Consider the following 21,214-nt stretch of genomic DNA (forward strand, 5'->3'; position numbering starts at 1 on the left):
AGAAAAAAGGTAGGAACCTTTTATCTTGCCCTATCCTCCCATGTTACAGATGAGGAAAATTGAGGCCCAGAGAGGGGAAACGACTTGCCAAAGGCACGAAGCTAGTTCAAGTAAGGGCCAAGTCAGACCCCCAGATCTCCTGCCTCCTACCCCCATGCTCTTTCTTCCACCCCAGGCTGTGGTTTTGTGGCCAGCTAGACCGGGAGTACAAGGTCAGGCCAGTGGGCATATGAGATCAATGGGGAGCACGCAGCTGAGCCCAGTCCAGCCAAGACCATTACCAAGGGCTAAGACTGGCTACTTGTGTTTTGACCAGAAGGAAATAGGCCACAGGGAGAGAAAGTCCGCTAAGAGGTACGATGACACCCAACCCTCTGCACGTCCCTGGAAGGCAGGATTCCAGCCAGTTTCTGAGCCCTCTGGCAACGCCAGGAGGAGAAGAGAACTGACACCCAAGATTCCCATGTCAATTCTCATTTTTCCTGCTGCCCCAAAATGTTTGTAATTAATCTTTATGACCAACCACGTAATTAATTTTTATATCCAACCACCTGGCTTCCGCAGGTAGAGTCCATGCCTCCAGCCAGGTGCCAGGGCTATCACTTAGCTGAGTTGCTCCCACTCAGGAACTGCTGGGCCCTGATTGAATGAACAGGTCAAGTTTGGTCATGCTGAGCCAGAGGGCAGAGAATAGAGCATTGGGTTTGGAACTGAGTATCCTGGGTTACAGTCCTGGCTCTGCCATTCACCAGCTGGGTGACCTTGAGAAGTTCACTTTCCCTCTCTGGGCCCCCATTTTCTCCTCTGTACAATATAAGGACGAGGCCACATGATCACTAAGGGCCTGTCTGGCTCTGAGAACCTTTGTTTTTTCAGTGGATTCATACAGGGTGGCTGGGAGAGGAGGGGCAGGGACAGCCCGGGTCAGCGCTCTGAGAGGCAGCAGCTAGAGTCTCATGGTTGGGGCAAGTTCTCTGACTAGTCAGTCCATCGAATACTGTGAGGGGGCGTCCTCAAAGAACCAGTCCCAGAGCACAGCCTCTCTGTGTGTCAGTGACACACAGGACACATGGAGCCCCTCACCCAGAGACACAGGGCTGGACAGAGGGAGAAGAGGGGGACTACCTTTTGCCCCTCTCTCCCTCATAAACCCAAGCCTGACGTGGGCAAGGACCAGGCCGGCAGCAGGCCCGCTGGCAGGCAGACAGGCCTTACCAAACTCCCAATTACTTCCCAGAAGTTCCAGGGTCCCCTGGGAGTGGCTCCACCCCAGCTGGCACCCCTCCACGCTGGGCGCCCACGTCAGCAGGTCCTCACAGCTCCCTTGTCCTTTCACCTAGTGACAATGGAACAGGCGAAGGGGCAGGGGCATGGTGACCCTGGGTCCGATACTTGGAAAAGCATCTGATTCCCTGGGCATTGCACCCCGGTTGCCGTTTCTGCAATGTCCAGCTCAGCGCAGTGCCCAAGGATGAGGGTCCAAATGGAATGCTCCCCTCTCAGGGCCTGTTTCCCATTCTGGTCACCTTTCCTAGGCTCTGAGGCATCAGAAGGAGCAATGAGTCAAAAAGTCCTAGTGGCCTTGGCCAATTCACGAAGACTCTCCAGCCTTCATTACTCTAAATATAAAATGGAGATAGTCATCATAATGACCTCGTAGGAAGTTTTTGAAGATTAAAGTTAAAAATGTACCTGAAGGATAAGACCTTAAGCCTCAGCCTGTGGTAGGAAGTGACAGTGGGCCCTGGGGGACATCTGACCCCAAGGGTAAGGCACATCCAGCCCGGGGCCAACCTGGACAGGACAGTGGCTGTAGTGGGGCATGAGGCTGTGGCCTGGTAAGAGCCTTTGGTTAAGCCTCAGTGGGCGACTTGCTTTGAAAATCACTAAATTCAACAGGAGCCAGACAAGCAAAAGAGCTGTCACTTCTCTGGGAGATGGGAAAAGCATGAGGGCACTCAGGATCTGGGCAGCCAGAGGCACGGAGGAGGACGTTGTGAGGAAAGCACTGGGGGAAAGGTGGCCGTCATGTCTGCTGGGACGTGGGCTGTATTCAGATTGGGGAGAGAACCCCTGCAGCTGGGGGCCTTGTGGGCAGCCCACAATGGGCAGTGAGGCTGCAATGCAGGTGAGCACCAGGTCTTCCTAAAGGATGGTGGGCCGGAAGTCACAGCCTATGAACAAACATGGGGTGAGGTGGTGGTGGTGGTGGTGGTGGTGAGAGAGGGTTCTTTTCCCTGATGATGGGATATGACTGCCTGACCCCACAGAGATTGCTCCCGCCCCCAGGGCTACTCTCAGGCCAACTTTCCCCTGTGAGATCCCATCACCACTGCTTCTCTCACCACTGCTACTATCACAAACTGCACAGGTTCTGAAGTACTTTCACGTCCAGTCTCTCCTTTACTCCTGACTGCAGCTCTGGCAGGCAGCCAGGTAGGATTAACAGCTGTGGTTCAACTCCCCAGAGTGCAGGCAAGGCAAGAGGTCCAGAGACGGGGATGGATTTGCCCAGGGTCACACAGCCAGCATGTGGTCAAGCTGGGGCTGGACCTGGGGTCCATGCTACCCAATCCCTGTCCAGCCCTGTCCAGAGTGCCATGCCCTCCCCCACATCCTGTGTGTTGCCGGCTTGGGGGACAGGGAAGGACAGGATGAGAAGCAACTCTGGCTTGGAGCCTGCCCAGCTGTCGAGGTGAGTTGTGGTCTGGCTGCCATGGCTGAGCTGGCAAGCACAATCTGTTCTCACCCTGCTGAGGCATGGAAGGGCCAGGCACGGTGGCTCACCAGCTCAGCTGTCCAGGCCCCTGGCACTGTCACCAGCTGGATTCTGTGATGGGGGCCAGCAGAACCCATTCTAAGGGCAGCCCACACACCCCAAGCTGTCCCCAGACCTCCCTGAGCTTTAAGAGTCAAATGGCCTTGGGCTGACAGAGATGCCAGCTTTACTGGAACTGAGTTGCCCCTCAGCCCAGGTGCTCTCTTGGAAATACGAGAGCAATCAGGTACTTCATTCATTACTCGTCGCAGGGAGCTGATGTTGAGCACTTGATGTGTACCAGGCTCTAGGCTAAGTACATTAAACGCATTACCTCACTTATTTCTCCACAAATGCTCTGTGAGGCAGGTGTGCTTATTAACCCCATTTTATAGATGTGGAAACTAAGGCTCAGGGAGGTTTAAAAAAACATGCACAGTCCATGGCAGAGTTAGGATTTGAATTCAGATCAGACACCAAAGCACACAGTATCCTGCCCTGCCATTCAGTCATCAAACATGATGCCCATGGAGTATTTTGGGCATACTCCATGGGCATGGCTGGCAATGTGGAGAGGGTAACTAGAGAGGAAGATGACAAGGTCCAGCAGTGCTCACCCCATCACCCCAACCTAGTGTTTATCTGTACATATATACTTGGGGGCCCTGGGGGATGGAACAGGGGGTGGTGATAATTTTGGCCTTGGAGTCTAAAGCTGAACATTCTCAGTGCCACACAAAACAGAGATCACCTACCCCTATGAAGAATCCAGGATGACTGCATGAAAGAAGCAGCATTTGGTTAAGTTTTGATGAGGCTTAGAAAAGAGGAAAAATTGGAAAACCTGCCAGCACTATTTTTATTATTATTATTATTATTATTATTAATCATCCTATTAGTGAAAGTAATAAATATCTTAACAGCCCAGTGAAGAAAACAAGGGCCAGGGCCAGAACCAGTAGAACTCATTTTACAAATGAGGAAACATGCTCAGAAAGGGGGAGTAATTTGCCTAAGGTCACACAGCCAGAACTTGTGCCTAGGGCTTCTGAGTTCCCATCCAGCGTCCATTACCCTCCAGGTCTCCCCACAGGCCATTTAATGGTTTGCTCAAAAGGAGGCTTTGCCTTTGTCTGTCTCCTGGCTTGGGGCGTGGGGTTGGGGGAGGTAGGGCTTAGGGTTGCTGGCTGGTGACAGTAACACCTGGAAGGACACCCAGAGCTCCTGCTTTGACAAGAGCAATAGCACCTCCCCACAAGGACAGAACTTACTTTGGGACCAGGCACAGAGGATGACCCCTAGGCCCAGACTGATGAGGACCCTGGAGCACTAATTCATCCAGCTGTGGGTGGGGGTGAGGTGCTGTCTCCTTTCTCTTCTGATACCGGTGGGGCCAACTGCCTCAGGGAGACTGGAGGACCCCAGCTGCCTTGGCTAACAAGAGGGAAATCATCAAGCAGACATCCAGGCCTCGGTTTCCCTCCCTCCACACCGAATCCCAGGATGTCAGAACCCGTATAGTCCAACCTTCTCCCCTTAGAGTCAAGGAAAGTGAGGCCCAGGTCTAAAGCCCACAGACACTGAACTAGAACCAGGTCTCCCGACTGACTTGCCAGTATCCGTCACACCATCCCGCTGTCTCTGGACAAAGTTTCCAACAGCCCCACGAGTCAGCTCCTTCTCTAGGTAGAGAAGACGTGTCAGGACTTTGAAGCCAAACAGTTCAAATAACAGGTTGTGCTGCTTCGAAACAGTGTCACCTTGGGAAAATCACCTAATCCTCCATTTCCTCCTTCCTTCCTACCAACCCTATTGAATTATCACAAGAGTAACCGAGAATCAGCAAGAAACTAGCACAGCACGTGGGGACAAGGCATGCTCCTATCTGTGTGTGTTGTCTTCTCTTCGGCTAGAAGGAAGGAGAGGCCGGACTCTACAAGGTGGGGGAGGTGAAGGGCCGAGAAAGGGGAAGGGAGGAAGGTTCCGGGAGGGCAGCCCCACAGTGTGTGCTTTAACTCCTCTCCCCCCAGGCTATGGCCACGCAGCGCCCAGCACGGATGGCGGCAAGGTGTTCTGCATGTTCTACGCGCTGCTGGGCATCCCACTCACGCTGGTCATGTTCCAGAGCCTCGGCGAGCGCATCAACACCTTCGTGAAGTACCTGCTGCACCGCGCCAAGAGGGGGCTGGGCATGCGGCGCGCCGACGTGTCCATGGCCAACATGGTGCTTATCGGCTTCTTCTCGTGCATCAGCACACTGTGCATCGGCGCCGCCGCCTTCTCCTACTACGAGCACTGGACCTTCTTCCAGGCCTACTACTACTGCTTCATCACGCTCACCACCATCGGCTTCGGCGACTACGTGGCGCTGCAGAAGGACCAGGCGCTGCAGACGCAGCCGCAGTACGTGGCCTTCAGCTTCGTCTACATCCTCACGGGCCTCACGGTCATCGGCGCCTTCCTCAACCTCGTGGTGCTGCGCTTCATGACCATGAACGCCGAGGATGAGAAGCGCGACGCCGAGCACCGCGCGCTGCTCACGCGCAACGGGCAGGCGGGCGGGAGCTGCGGCGGCGGGGGAGGCGCGGGCGGCAGCGCGCACACCACAGACACCGCCTCGTCCACGGCGGCGGCGAGCGGCGGTGGCGGCTTCCGCAACGTCTACGCCGAGGTGCTGCACTTCCAGTCCATGTGCTCGTGCCTCTGGTACAAGAGCCGCGAGAAGCTGCAGTACTCCATCCCCATGATCATCCCGCGGGACCTCTCCACGTCCGACACGTGCGTGGAGCAGAGCCACTCGTCGCCGGGAGGGGGAGGCCGCTACAGCGACACGCCCTCGCACCGCTGCCTCTGCAGCGGGGCGCAACGTTCCGCCATCAGCTCCGTGTCCACGGGCCTGCACAGCCTGTCCGCCTTCCGCGGCCTCATGAAGCGCAGGAGCTCCGTGTGAACGCCCGCGGGGCCTGGAGCACCCGGGAGCGCGGGCGGGGCGGGGGTCCTGCCCCAAGGAGCAGCAGGGGTTGGCGAGGGGGGCCTCCTCAGCCACCTTTAGCCCGTGGGGCGCCCCCCACACACCCTTCACCACCTTTCCCCAGCCCTCCCCCATCTCCGACTGTGCCTGCTTGCACCAGCCGGCAGGAGCCGGGGCTCTGAGGACCCCTGGAGCCCCCATCTGCGCCCTGCAAATTCCGAGAAATGTGAAACTTGAGAGGGGAGGTGTAGTGGGGAGGGAAGCCAGAAGCTGGGAGCCTCCCATCCCTTTGGAAATCTAAGGAGCTCCCCAGTCCTCAGAGGCCCTGTTGGTACCCAGACCTCCCCCGCCCCCCCACCCTATATCCGGAGGGGACTTCGTGTTCCGTATACGTTTGCATCTCTATTTATACCTCTGTCCTGCTAGGTCTCCCACCTTCCCTTGGCTCCAAAAGCCAGGGTGTCTTTGTCCAGGTCACCCCCACCCAGTCCACTCCCCTTTCTCATCCCCAGCTGTGTCTCCCAACCTCCAACGACCCTCTGTGTTGTTTTGCATGGCTTTGCAGTTATGGAGCAAGTGGAAAACCAGCAGTCCCTAAAGCTAGTCCCCAGAGGGCAGGCAGACAGAAGGAAGGACAGACAGGCTGCAGAAAGGGGAGTGACCCTCCAGGCTGCAGGGTGGTCCCACTGGCAGATGAACGCTAACTGGCTTCCAGTCACATTCTCAGAGTGGGCAAGGGGAATCCAGCCTTCCAGATACTACCCTTGGAATCAAACAGAAAACTTCACACTTGCCATCCCGGCCACTACTGACAATTACCAACTCTGACAGCTGTGGAATGGGTTTTAGCCTCTGAAAACCCTGTCCTGACTACTCATCATTTGGTTCTCACAACACTCCAGTTAGGTCACTCCATGGCAGGAGCCCTCATCCCCACTTTACCAATGACAGTGAGACCCAGACAGTTGACGTGACTTGCCCAAGGTGACAGAGATAGCAAAAGGCAAAGGGGAACAAGAACCCAGGCTACTTGTTCCCAGCTTGAGTTCCCTTTCCTTCCGACTCCTCTGCCCACTCCTGAAAGCGAAGCTCCTGCCCTGTACACTGGCATTGTGTGGGCAACTAGGTCCTGAACCAGACCCAGAGCCCAGGCCTGAGCCAGTGCTGGTACTCAGCCTCTATTCCACTTGGCGAGGAGGCAGGGCTCTGAATGGGCCCCTGAGGTAGGGTAGGACCCCTCAGTCTCTAGACTCCCTGCTTACAAACAGGGAAGTCCTTGGGACCAAAGTAAGAAAGGTGGCATCTCACCCAGAAAAGGCCAGGAGCTGGGGTTCTAGGAGTTTGGGAATCGGGCAGAGTGATCTGAAGAGCTGGCAGGGATATCCTACTGGGACATTATCCCTGGCGCCACAGCCAGTGTTGGTGCCTGTGTCCCAAGTAGCTAGAGATAAGCTAAAGCTGCAGCAAGGAACGCCCCTCCCAGGTGGGGTGCTTGGACATGTGTGCCCACTGCCTCTCCCCCCTGCAACCCAGAAGCCCAGAAGCAGATGGAGGTGAGACCCTAAGCTCCACTGTGGGGACACACAGCTAGAGCTGGTACCTTGACTCAGGACAGCAAAAGGGGTGGGTGAGGGGACTCTCCCCACTCAGTACTGCCCTCCCATGCTGTTCCCATGTCAGCTCCTTAACACTGCTGAGCAAGGCCAGTCCTGGCATTCAGGAAAGATGGAGTAGGGGCCCACAGGGTGATCAGCCTCAGCCCCACCCAGCCATCTGCTCAGCCTCTGGAAAGCCCTAGGAGAGAAGAAGTCTGGCCTGGCCTGTGTGTGAGTCCTCCCTCAGTGGGAGGAGCTGACTGCCCACATGCCAAGGAGATCAGGGCCCAGGACCCAGGGGTGTCCTCTGTGTTTATGTCGGGGTGGGGGGCACTGCTGGATGCCTCTGTCCTGTGTGTGACCCTGCCCTCGAGGGGTCCTGTCCTGTCAGTCCCGAGGGAGCCACAACCAAAGTTGCAGGGAAATGGTGGGGAAGGAGGCTGAATGGCCCTGGGCTGAGCGTGGCAGACGGCTCCGTCTCAGCTAGGTCTTTCCCAGGGCACTGGAAGGCCAGTGTTGCTTCCCCCTCACCCCTCCCACTGCAGGCAGCCTTTCTGCTTCCCCAATGCCTTATGCCTGGGCACACTGCCACAGAATATGCAATATGTGTGGGTGACATGCCCCCACACCCACACCCCCACCCCGGGCAGCCCCTGGACCCTAAAGGCTGCGGCTGCCATGGCCTCCCTTCAGCCCCTCCTGCCTATCTGTCTTCACACTGAGAATGGCGCCTAATAAATGCTGTCATGGAGACCAGGCTCAGGCTCAGCTGCTTTTCTCTTCTGTATATCCTGGGCGCTGCCAGGGAGCAGCCATCCCCCACCGGAGTCTACAGGCACACCCAGCTGATGCACCTCGGGCTGACGAAGACCCTTTGCTTCCAGGGGCCTTAGGGAAAAGCCTGGAGGCGACACTGGCTTCCCTTTTATGATTTCCTCCAAGATCCAGATTTCCTCAGTGTCACCCTGGAACAACTATAAAAATAAGACAAGACCTTAGAAAAGAAATCCCCTTGTAAATGAGTAAACTGAGGCCCCTTACTTTGAGTCTCACAACTGTGAGTGGCAGACCCAGGATTAGAACCAGAGCTGGGGATTCCAAGGCCAGTGTGCCCCCTCCTCACACAGCCTGCAGAGTCTGACTGGACACTCTCCAGCTGAGAGTGACACCCCTGTCAGCCAAGAGTGGGGGTACCCTCCTCCTCCAGCAGGGTCTCCTAGGCCCAGTGGCCTGATTCACACAAAGATATCTCTTTCAAAGGGAGACATCCGGGTACATTTTTCTCTGGGTATAGAGGGACAACTCAGCCTGGGACTGGACCCCGGAGCCCAGGACAGACCCTGGGGGCAGATACACCCTGCCCAGTTGGTGCCATCCCCTGGAATCTGCTAGCCAGTCGCTTCCAGATGTCGCTGAGTACAATCCACAATGCCTTTTACACTGCAACCCCATAGCTATCTATCCGCATGCCTATCCACCAATCTTTCTTTCATAAAACAATACTTAACCCCTACTACAGCCAATGCATTCTACTACTTTCTACTCCAGTTCATGTTATAAAATGCTGGTCACGACACACTAAATTGATTTCTCTCCCCATTAATGGTTTACTCCCTGCAAATTGAAATACACAGAAGAAATAAAAAGGGTGGGGGTAGGGGCACTCTCTCCCAGTCCTCCCACCTACCCACATAGATCAACTGAAAGACACAGAGGGAAGTGTATTTATTGGGGGATCAGGGATCAACACAGAAGTGGTAGCACCAGCACCACCCCCCCCCAGGAGGCAGGACACAGTGTGACAGTGCTCCTGGCTGCTCCCTGAAGCTGCAGCAGTCTCCTGGGACATGTTCCTTGTTGGCCTGTGGCCCTTATGGCAGTCTTAGCTCCCATTGGCTTACCTGCACCTATAACCACTTCATCAAAGCCAGGGCTTCCTGCCCATGGCCCACTGCCTCTGCCTTTTTTAGTGCAACAGCAGAAATGATGTCACTTTTGAGGTCAGCGGTGACCAGTACAAGGTTGCTTTTACTTTCTTAAGCACTTCTTGTAGAACATAAACATGCTGACACTTGCCCTCCTTTCTTCATCACCCAGGACAAAATAATCAGAGCTCAACGGAATCTCCAAAGGGCTGCGTTCATCCCAGTTTTCAGAACTGTGACAGCGCTGAACTGCACCCCAGCCCACAGCTCCTAAGTGCTCAGAATTGCCCGTGGTCTTAGTATGGGCTCTTTATCTCCAGATGATGCCTTCCCCACCCTCCTCCCTTCCACACAACATCTGAGGCATCCTGCACTAAAATATATATACTATATGTACAGCAAAACGAAAATAGAAAACCAGCACCACAGAGTGCGGGTGGGGTATTAAATATACCAAGATCCGGGCTGATGTGGTAACTTCCTGTGAGATCAGATGGAGACAGAAGCTTTCTGGGAGCCAAGAGAGAAAGAGGCCTGCAATGTCAGCTCTTCCCAAAACATGTCCCATGGTGTGGCTTGTTGGTTCCTTGGCCAAGTGAATCTGGGGAAATGCTGTGCGTGTCACTCACCCCTAGAGCTTCACAAGGCATCTTAGCTTAGCAAAGGTTCTGAAAAGCCTGCAGCAAACACAGCTGCTTACTTCCACTTACCCCAGGCTTGTGCAAAGTCATGCCCAACACCAGACCCTCTGTTTGTGTGGTATAGCTTCACACCCTGTGGTCCACAGAGCACGCTTTGGGAAATGCTGATGTAGCCAAATCTCATTGTCTGATGAAGAGAGAAGGCTGATCCTCCCCCTCAATAAATTCTAAAAAGAATGTAGTTTATAAGTCCTTCTATAACTGAAGGCCATGGCATTACCAAATACACATTTTATTCTCAATTACGTGTCAGCTCCAACCAAGGCTCAGAGCAGCTCACTTGCCAAGATCAGGCCGTGGGCTGGTGGCAGAGCTGGGATTTGAGCCCAGGCCCGATGACTCCTAAGCATACGTTCTCACCCACCTCGCTGTTTCCTGTCCTCATGCTGGTCCATGTCTTCAGCAAAGGTTTGGCAGTATCGTAGAGCTCTCTAGAACACGTCGCTTCTCGTTCAAAACTTTGGTGAGAGGGCAGGCTGTAATCTAAAATGTCATCCTTCAAAGATGCCAGATTCTGATGGAGCAAAGAAATCATGTTCCACCCAGGGTCCCCCACTCCCACATGTCAGACCGTTCAGCTCTTTCTATAGGCTCAGTGCTGTCCCCAAGCCGAACAGCATCCCACAACTCATCTCAGGAAACCAGGGGCCATAAGGGCTGTTCAGGGCCAGGGAAGGACTTCTTCAGGACAGACATACTGCCCAAAGAAAGAACAACTGCCCACACTGACCACGCTAGCCTCCCCACGCCAGGGCACACCTCCCCATCTCCACCAAGTAGCATGCAGCTGATGCCCCTTCTCACTCCCAAAGCTGATTAAAACCCTGGTTCCAGGGCCGGCCTGGTGGCTCAGGCGGTTGGAGCGCCGTGCTCCTAACACCAGGAACCGCTGGCAGCCAGCAAGAGCGGCCAGCAGCCAGCATGAGCTGCTGTGAGCGGCTGTGAGCGGCAGACCAATGTCCGGCAACCACTTGCCTCAGCCGGGGGGGAGCACAAGGCTCATAATACCAGCATGGGCCAGGGAGCTGTGTCCTACACAACTAGACTGAGAAACGATGGCTTGAATCGGAGTGGGCAGGGGAGAGGTTGAAGAAGGGGAGGAGGGAAAAAAGACTCTGCGCTCCTCTGTTTTAAAGGAAGAGATTTTTGTTTGCAGAGAGGAAGTGAGATGTTCAAGGTCATAAAGCAAGATAAAAGTGTAGCCAGGATTAGTGTCCAGATAGCCTAACTTTCCACCCTCCTCACACCACCATACACAGAGTGGGAGCCCAGCCTTCACTGACTCTGATTTCAGATGAAAGCTGCTAATCTCTAGAGTTGAGTCATTCTCATGCTGGAAATTTCCCACATCTACGTCTGGACAAATATCAAGAGATTCACATCCCCACCCCTCAGTCTCCCAGCTGGGGAGAGCCTTGTGGGTGGTGCCAACTCCTTAGGGCAGGGACTATGATGGAATTGACCATCCCTGCGCCCTTCTGCCTTGACAGCAAAGGGCTGACATTCCTTAGATGTTCGCCCTTCTCCAACCCCAGTTCCAGGCACAAAACTAATTATGATGACCTCAAACATCTTTCCAAAGATTGGATTAAGTCTGAGGGTGTTCAATTCTCGTTAATAGACTCTTCAGGGAAGTCTCCTGGCGCTACTAGGAAAGGCTTTCCTTCTCCTAAAAGAAATCACAACGGAGGAAACACCATTCTACTCTAACTGGACCTTTCCAGGTCTATGTGTGATGCCTGGAACAGTGGCAGCTATCTTGTGAACAAGAGAGAAGACATCATGGACATAGTGAGGATGACAGAAGGAGGAGATGGAGAGCTTAATTGTCACTGTGACATTGAGGGATCCCTGGAACCCCTGACCTCAGGACCTCTTATCACAGGAGATGGAAAGTGAAAGACCCAGATGTGTTTGCCATTATTGGCAGCCGAAAACCTCATAGCCCACAGGCTCCTGCAACAGGATTGGTGCACTGTCTGAACCCAGTGGATCACAAGAAATGGCTTTGTTTCTCCTCCCTTCACAGGCTTTAGCAACACTAGGTTGAGTCTTCCATTCTTGTCTTTTAAATAGTAGCTGGGGCCAGGGTGGCCGGTTAGCTCAGTTGGTTAGAGCGCGGTGCTCTTAACAAGGTTGCCTGTTTGATCCCCTCATGGGCCACTGTGAGCTGCACCCTCCACAACTAGATTGAAACAACTGCTTGACTTGGAGCTGATGGGTCCTGGAAAAACACACTAAAAAAAAATAAATAAATAAAAACAAGACAAACAAAACAAAACAAAACAAAAACCTTTAAAAAAAATATATATATATATATATATATATATATATATATAGTAGCTGGGGCCAATTCCAAAGCTTTGTGGTCACTCTTGGGTAGAAGGAAGTCCAGTCTAGTCCAGTTTAAAACTTTAATCTCAAGTCCATTTTAATGCTAATATTCTCCCCTCCCTGCTCCCGGAATAAACCATCCTTCAGCCCAAGAGACTTAGAAAGGGGAGGAGGCGTGTTCTCCTCCCCCACGCCCACCTTCTATTTCTGACTGTTCCAGTCAGGCTGGGGAAGAGGGACTCGAAAGACAATGGAAGCCCTCCTTGCACTGGCTCTCCCACGCCCCACGAGGGGTTTTTAGAACGCAAACAAGAGCCTCTTTACTGCCCTGTTCCATAGAGGGCCAGCCCAGTGTCACCACAGCTCAAGCCTTTGGAGGGTCATCCTTCCCCCACCAGCCTCTTCTGGCCTCGCAGCCAGCTCTCTTGGGTGGAAGACTATAAAAATCCAAAGGTGGCCCAGCCATATTCCAGTGTCCACTTGGCCCACAGGACACTCACACATCCTGACCCTGCCGGACAGTGTGAGTGCAGACGGCCTCCAGTGAACCTGTCACCTCTCCCCAGTGCCCTTTACCCTTGTTCAAACAGGTAGAGGGTGGACCAGCACGTTCATCTCTCACGTAGACATCCAACCTGAAAGGAAGATGCCAAGTCCCCTTCTTGTGGTTTCTAAGAGTGATTCCTGGGAGCCTGCTGCACCGACCTAGCTAGGTGGGGAAGTCATAGCATTCTTCCCCCAGACTAACAAGTCACAATTAAAGTGACCCTCCTTCCTTTCTCTGATCTCTGCTTATTTATCCAGGCCAGCAAGGTCTAAGGACATCTCTCTGTCCTTGACTATACATTCTGGTAGTTAATACCAGGGCAAGAGAAAAAGTCAGTGTCTGTTCTGTCCCTTTCAAGCCAGGCCTCTCCTGCACTGAAGCTAAGCAGTTGCTCTTTTTAATGTCAGTGCAACATCTCATTGACTTAGCACTACTAGATCTCATCTGGTTGGTGCCAAGCTTTTGATGATGTTCCAGATGTTGACGCCTGGTTCCACTATTAAATCTATCCTGCTCTCTCCCAGCTCCACACCACCCACAGATTTGATAATCCAGTTTTCTGTGCCATTATTCAAGCCTTTGATGAAAATATCAAAGAGAACAGGCCCTAATAGAGGACCATTAATTCAGGGTGACATTTATTCCAGCATGTTCCTGGTGAACTGTTACTGGCTTCTGCTACTTACCACTTCCTTTTATCTGTGCTCTAAAATTGTCTGTTTGATCAAAGCTCGCAGGTGGCTGGGCTCCAGTCCACAGTTCCCTTGCCCCCCCAGGGTGTCAGCGACCTGAGCTGGGGATTTGAACTTGCTGAAAATAGCAGGTGCTTCCTTGCCTGGCTCAGCCTTCACCCCCTCATTTGGGCTTCTTCATTTAGCTCAGCTCTGCCCAGCCCACACCCAGCCCCAGCTCCTGAGCTGAACACTGTCCTTCTCATCCCTTTCCCAGCTCAGGCTAGGCTCCTCTCTCAGGCAACTGGCCTGTCCCTGAGGAGAGCAGATAGGAGGGCAGTCACTGGAATAGTCGTGATGGCCCCAACAGTTGAGATCTGCCATAGGAAACTGCTGATGTCCAGGACTCTTAGGTCAGCTAGGGCTGGGGTAGGCGAAGCAAAGGAAATTTGTTAAGTGAGTGCCAGGAGCTGGGCTAGGTGTATTACCAGGTCCTCAGCAGAGCCCTGCGGATGTAGGCACAGTTGTCTCCATCTCCTGGGAGAGGAAATTGGGGTACAGGGAGGTCCCATCACTTGCCCAAAGTCAACCGACCAGTAAGTGGCAGAACCAGGTTTTGAACCCAAGGCTATGTGTTCCACCTTCCATGCCTGACCACCACACGCTCTGGCTCACTGTGCCACTGTTTTCTCAGCTTCCCAGGTGCTCCTCCCAGGCTAGCAGGGGGACCCAGCTACTGCTTTAGTGGCCTCTGGAAAACAGAGTAAGCCTGAGCTCAGCCCTTCCTGATCCCCCCAGAGGCAGCAGCGGGTGGGTGGGGTGACATCAGGCTACAGGGAAACCACACCAGTGTTCCCGAGACCTGAGCGACCTGGGATTAATCTCCCAGATCTGGCACCACAGACGTGATATGAATCTGCTGCCATCCCGCCCCCTCCAGCCCATCGTGGTGAACAGATGGGCAGACCCCTCCCTGGGGTCTAAGTAGGGCACTGCTGAGGCTGCTGGGAGACAGGGAGGGTGGCCAGTCAGAGAGGGAGGGAAAGAAGCGGCAACCCAGCTTACCCCACCCTGCCCGGGCCCCCAGAGCCTGTGGAATCAGAGGCTCAGCTTTCTGCTGACAAAGGTGGGTGCGGCTGCAGCACCCTGGCAGAGACACGCATCCCTGGGGTGCTCAAGCAGAGCCTGGACAAGCGTTGCCCAGGATTCATGGGCCAGTCAGGCAGCCCTTGCTAACTCCAAACTCCTTAGCCTAAGGAACTGATAAGCAACAGGGACTTCCTCCTCGGGGCTCCAGAGTGAGGCCTGGGCAGTATGGTGCCCAGACCCAGACTCCATTGTCTGCTCCCACCACAACCACAAGCACAGCAGGGTGGCATGGGGCATGGAGTGCTGGAACAACGTGGAAACATAAACAGCTGGCTATCAGAGCTGGAAGGAACTGAGGAACCATGAGTACAATGCTTTCTGTTTTACAAGTGAACACGGAGGCTCACAGAGGGGAGGGGATGAGCAAGCAGTGAGTAGGTGACAGAGCCAGGGGCTCCTGGCTCCCTGGCTAGCTTTCCTTCCACATCAACACAAGCCACAAGCTTGTAACCACCAGGCACTGGAAACAACCCAAACGTCCACCAGCAGGTAAATGGATAAACCAACGGAGCACATGCATCCCAAGGACGACCTCCTACTCAGCAACACCAAGGAATGACCCAGAGATCCGTGCAGCATGGACGAGCCCAAATCACCTGAGTGAAAGAAGTCAGTTGAAAAGAAGAGTACACGCTGCAGGACTCCATTCATATAAAGCTAGGGAAAGTGTAAACTAATCTAGAGGGACAGAAAGCAGATCGAGGGTTGCAGGGGAGGGGATCGGATGGTGGCAAGAGGAGCATTAAAAAGGGGCGCAGGGAAGGTTTGGTGTAATCAGGACTGTGCTGGCAGTTTCACACATCAAAATTTATCAAATTCAACATTTTAAATATGTACAGTTTATTATATGTCAGTGTTATCTCAAAACAGCCGTTGCTAAAAAACAAGGTACAGAGGCATTGAACATGGCCCACCCAGGTCCACCAAGCAGCCCACCCATACCTCAGTGTGTCCTGGTGGCCGGGCTGAGGTGTAAGTTCCCTACACCTCCTTACCAGAGGGTCAGTGGGGAGGTCGCCAAAGCTTCTGGTTAATTCTGCCCACCCCAGAACTGCTATACGCATGGTGTTACCAATGTCACGTGAAGCCAGATCTGTTTCAAGGTGTAACAAACAATCCATACGGGGTTGCTACACAAGCCAGACATCAAGCAAAGGTCAACGTCAACGGGTGTCTCTACTCGGGAGAAAGGAAAACCAATTCCCACTCCACTCTCCCAGGTCTAAAGCAAGCTGGGCTGCTCCTTCGGTGGAATTGAAAAGGAGTTCCTTCTGGAAGGCACAGCCTCATGTGGTGCACAAGCAGTCCCTTCGTGTGGAAGAAAAGGGTGCCCTTTGCTGCAGGCACATAGCTTGGGGAGGCGCTGGGGAAAAGAGCAAGGAGGTGCTTAATGCCACTCCCACAGGGTCACTTTTCACTCTAGAGAAGACTGTCCTCCTTGACGCAATTACTCTGCCTGCCCCCTCCTCGCTAAAGCCCATCTCTGCTGTGGAGAAAAGGTCATTTTGCCCAGAGTCGCTAAAAATTACACATTAACAGTCCTACTGATTTCCAGCAGTTTCACATGCTGGCTTTGGCCAAAAATTTCTTTAAAAGGCCATCCTCCCTTCTTTTTCCATTGAGTTTACATTTTATAATATTTAAACAGAACCGCTTTTAAGCTAAGATACGCAGTACTTTCCTCACATGTCCCCATAAAAAGTAAAATCTGGGAACTGTCTACATTGGATGGCTAGGGAATGCCTTCAGAGCCCAGCAATGATTAGCTTTGTCTCCACAATAGTTTGGGATACTGCTGCCTCAAACCAGAGAACTCCCTCCTCCAAGAAGCCCTCATGCTTCCCATCCAGGCTCCGAGCCATGGATATCAATCTCTGGGAGAAGGTGCCTTAGCAGAAGCAGCTTCTTCACTCTTTATACACCTGACAGCTACATTTACTGAACTCATCTAACATGTCAAGGGCAGAGACTGCTAAGAGAACTACCTATTATACTTCATTTGCCAGGTCGACCCTATAAGACAGCTATGACTATTATACCCATTTTACAGATGGGAAACAGAGGCTCAGAGAGGTCAACAGACCCTTCACCCTGACTCCACAACCCACATCCTTTAAGGCTCTCTGCCCCAGCCGAGGCATCCAGAACTGACAGAGAGACTGAAACCTTGAGCCAGGCCTGGGGTCCCACCCACCTCATAAGCCCATCCATCCTGCCGTCCTGGTTGAGGACACCTGACTGCATCCTCCACCAATTGAGCCCAAAGAAGCTGAGCCCTCTGCCATCGTTTTTGTTATTTTGCTTCTCTTTCTCCTTGAATTACTCACCCTACAATGCCCAAGATACTACTGTGGGTTTGCTTTTTTTTCATGTTAAAATTCCCTCAGGTGACTCAAATTTTTAAAAGCTGGATGGTCCCCAGCCCCAGCACCTCCCCGTTAGCAGCAGGGGCAGCGCGCCATCTAGTGGCTGTGGAATGAACCTCGTATTGGCTGCCCTTTAGAAATAGAACCTGGGATCTGGGAGGCCCTGAGGTTGTCAGGTGGTCCAGCTGGGGTTCAGAGAAGGAAAGTGACCAACCTAAAGGCACACAGCAAGTTAATGTCCAGTCTCCAGGACCACAACGCAGCTTGGGCAACAAGACTGTGCTTCCCAAACTTCCCTGGTATTCAGGGGATGCTGCACATCTGGAAGCAGCTCTCAATTCCAGTAGTTGTAAGAGTAAAGGAAATGCACCATCTTCCTGACAGTGTGTCCTTTATTCTGGTTACCATTTTTGAGTAGGTAACAGTTCACATGGTATGGAGTGAAAAAGGTACAAAAAGGGTATATGGTGAAATTTAATACAAATTTAATATGAATCTCACCCCAACACCCAGTTCCCAGCCAGAGAGGCAACCAGAGTTATCAGTGTCTACATGTCTATCCGGAGACTGTATATTTAAAAGTATACATATTTTCTCATTTTTTACATAAAAGGTAGCATTTCCTTCACTGGGCACTTAAGGTATTTTGGAGGTGATTGCACATTAGCACATAAAGAGCAGACTTGTTCCTATGTAAAGACTCACAGTATTCCCTCTGTGGGGTATATGGAGGTGCCACCATTTATTTAACTCCTTTCCTTTTGGTGGACATTTATGTGACTCCCAATCTGCTGCTATAACAAACACATATGGGAAAACCTATAGAATCAATTCCTAAAAGTGGAATTGCTGGGATTATCAGTTCTGAATCATTTTGATCTCAGATACCAGAAAAACCAACATAAGAGTTTAAATACTGACGGCCTTATTAGCTCATGTCAAACAAATCTAGAGGCAGACAGTCCAGAGGCACATGGCAGCTTCATGCTGGGGTAAATACTGTACATGTGTAATTTTCATAGATTTTACTAAATTGCCCTCTTCAGAGGTTGTACTGTCTTGATTTTCTTTCTCTTCCTTCCTTCCTTCCTTCCTTCCTTCCTTCCTTCCTTCCTTCCTTTCTTTTTCCTTTTTTTAATGTCTGATCTTATTTATTTATTACTCTTAGAAAATCTCATTTTTGACTGGACTCAGACTTAGAGGTAGAAGCTCTCAGAGAGGACAGCCTACATCTCTTGGCAGTCTGTTCCTGGTGTTTTTCTTTGGCCTCCTTCATTCTCTTGGCCAAAAGTTGAGCATAGTCTGTGGCCTCTTCCTTATTTTTCTTAGTTCGCTGTTTCTTCAGAGCAATACGCCCACATTTGTGTTGCAGGACGCATGGACTAACAAGACGCTGAATCTTGGGCGCTTTGGTCCGAGGTTTCTTACCTTCTTTGTTTAGAGGCTTGCTCACAACTCAGGGGCGGACGTCATCTTCTTTAGAGAGACTGCAGATTCTGCTAGCCCTTTAGGGCCCCAGGCGACGAGGCACAGCAGTATCAGTAAAACCAGGAATATCTTCCTCCTCCTTTTTTACAATGACCGAGTTGAGAACACTCAGATTGGCATCCACAACGCCAACAGAACAGACTGTACTTTCTTTTTCCAGTCCTTTTTTGTCCCCATACTCAGGAGCAGGCGGACATGGCCATGGGTCAAGACATCCTGCTTCATGAGGAAAACTTGTGTGTCCTTCCCACCACTAATTCTAACCACATGACCCTTCCGTTCTTCACCCACAATGTCAGCAGCAACTTCTATGGCCATACGCTCCTCATAAAACGTGCGAGGTTTGCATCATCATCTACTTCAATGAGTTTCTGGCAGACAGTGGCTGGAAAAGAGATGTTCTCCTTCATCCTGAAGCAGCCAACTGCCTCCCAGGTAGGTGCCGCGAAAAAAAGCTGTACTGTCTTGATTTCCACCATCGGTGTACAAAGTGTTTCCCTACAGCCTGCCCAACATTACATTGTCATACTTTGATTAAAATTTCCCCCATTGAGAGGTGAAAATGGTGTTCTTTAGACTCTTAATTTTCATTTCTCTTATGAGTGAAGTTGAACGAGGTATTTCTTTTTCCACAGATTGTCTGGTTATACTCATTGTCCATTTCCCTTTTATGTTTCTAGTCTTGTTTTGTATTAAATTTTTGTTAATACCTTTATTAAGACACAATTCACATACCATAAAAAGTCACCCAATAAAGTATACAGTTCAGTGGTTTTAGCATATTCACAGGGTTATGCAACCACCACCACAATCTAATTCTAGAACATTTCATCTCCCCCACAAAAAGAAACACAGTAACATCGTCCTCATTATCAGTCACTCATCCTCAATACCTCCCAGGTGTAAGCAACCATTAATCTACCTTGTGCATAGTGTTGCCTATTCTGGACATTTCACATAAATGTAATCACATGGAATTTGGTCCTCTGTGGCTGGCTTCGGTCATTTAGCATAGCGTTTTAAGGTTCACCCATTTTATAGCATATATTAGTACTTCATTCCTTTTTGTTGCTGATTAATATTCCATTGTGTGGATACACCTCGTTTGTTTATCCCTTCATCGGTTGATGGACATTGAGTCATTTCTACTTTTCTGACTATTATGAGTAATGCTGCTCTAAATACTCGGGTACAAGTTTTTGGATGAATGTATGGTTTCATTTCTCCTTAGTAAATACTCAAAGTGGAGTTGCTGGGTCATATGGTATGTCTATGTCTAACATTTTGAGGAACTGCCAAACGGTTTTCCAAAACAACTGCACCATTTTACATTCCCACCAGCAGTTTATGAGGGTTCCAATTTCCCTATGTCTTCTCTAACACTTGTTATTTGCCTTTTTTTTAAAATTATAGTCAAGTGGTAGACGTGATTTGATTTGCATTTCCCTAATGGTTAAGCACGGTTCAGCACCTTTTCATGTGTTATTAATCATTTGTATACCCTCGTTGGAGAAATATCTATCGTATTGATTTTTAAGACCCCTGTAAATGGCAAGGAAATTAGCCCTTTGACATGGGTTGCAAATATTTTTCACAGACTGTCATATATCTTTGTTTTTATTTATGTTTTTTCTTCCCCATGCAAGGTTTTGTATCATACTCATGAAGACCTTTTCCACTCCAGAAGTATTACAATATTTTAATGGCTTTCTATGTTTTCTTCTAGCAGTGTTATGGTTTAACATTTTTCCAGTCAAATCTTTGATCAAACTGAATTTATTTTGGTGTAAGGTGAGAGGTAGAAATCCAAATTCCTTTTTTTCAGATATCTACCCTATTGTCCCATGACTATTTAAATCAGGGGTGTCCAAACTTTTTTCAACGTTTTTTACCAAGGGCCATATGCGGTAAAATACACAAACAGCCGGGCCACTCACTCGAGGTGAAGTACGTATTGCCTCACCTGGTTTATTTAAGTAAACTAAATATATTTTTGGAATTTGCTGCGGGCCAATTAACAAAGGATTGCGGACAGCAGTTGGCCGTGGGCCGCAGTTTTGACACCCCTGATTTAAATAATCCCTGCTGATTTGAAATGCCATGCTTTTATTTACTGAATCCCTACCTGTATTGGATGTATTTCTGGACTCCCTATTCTTTTCCATTTACTTATCTATTCATGTGTCAGAACCATAAAGATTGCATGTTTAACTTTTTATTATGGAAAGTTTCAAACATGCAGTAATTAGAAAAAAATAGTACAATGAGCTTCTGTGTACCCCAAACTCAGCTTCAACAACTATCATCTTTTGTCTCCTGTTTTCAGTTTTGTTTTTGTTTTCTCCTTTTTTCTTTTTCTAGAGTTGTCTTAGTCTGCGTAGGCTACCATAGCAAAATACTACAGCCTGGGTAGTTTAAACAACAGAAATTTATATCTCACAGTTCTGGAGGCTGGGAAATCCAAGATCAAGGTGATGGCCAATTTGTTTCCTGGTGAGAACTCTCTTCCTACATAGCAGACATCATTTTCTTGCTATGTCCTCGCATAGCCTTTCCTTGGTTTGTACGCACAGAGAGAGACCACCTTCTCTTCCTCTTCTTATTAGGCCACTAATCCCATCGTGAGGGCTCTATCCCCTAACCTAATATAACCCCGATTACTTCCCAAAGTTCCCATCTCCAAGTACCATCACACTGGGGATTAGGGCT

General features: G+C 50.8%; 1 protein-coding gene and 1 pseudogene across 1 annotated transcript in view; one reads left to right on the forward strand and one right to left on the reverse strand.

Annotated features, from left to right (window-relative positions):
- The window catches only part of KCNK3 (potassium two pore domain channel subfamily K member 3), a 37,143-nt gene extending 29,061 nt beyond the window's left edge, over positions 1-8,082 (forward strand). Inside the window, exon 2 of the mRNA XM_074331806.1 lies at positions 4,789-8,082. Within this exon, the coding sequence (XP_074187907.1) occupies positions 4,789-5,708 (920 nt within the window). The 3' untranslated portion in view covers positions 5,709-8,082. The remainder of the gene's footprint in view (positions 1-4,788) is intronic.
- A 10,081-nt stretch (positions 8,083-18,163) lies between these two features.
- Positions 18,164-18,915, reverse strand: LOC109449225 (small ribosomal subunit protein eS6; annotated as a pseudogene).
- Positions 18,916-21,214: the final 2,299 nt, after the last annotated feature.

The sequence above is a fragment of the Rhinolophus sinicus genome, linkage group LG05 (assembly GCF_036562045.2).
Source record: "Rhinolophus sinicus isolate RSC01 linkage group LG05, ASM3656204v1, whole genome shotgun sequence".
NCBI classification, from domain to species: Eukaryota; Metazoa; Chordata; class Mammalia; order Chiroptera; family Rhinolophidae; genus Rhinolophus; species Rhinolophus sinicus.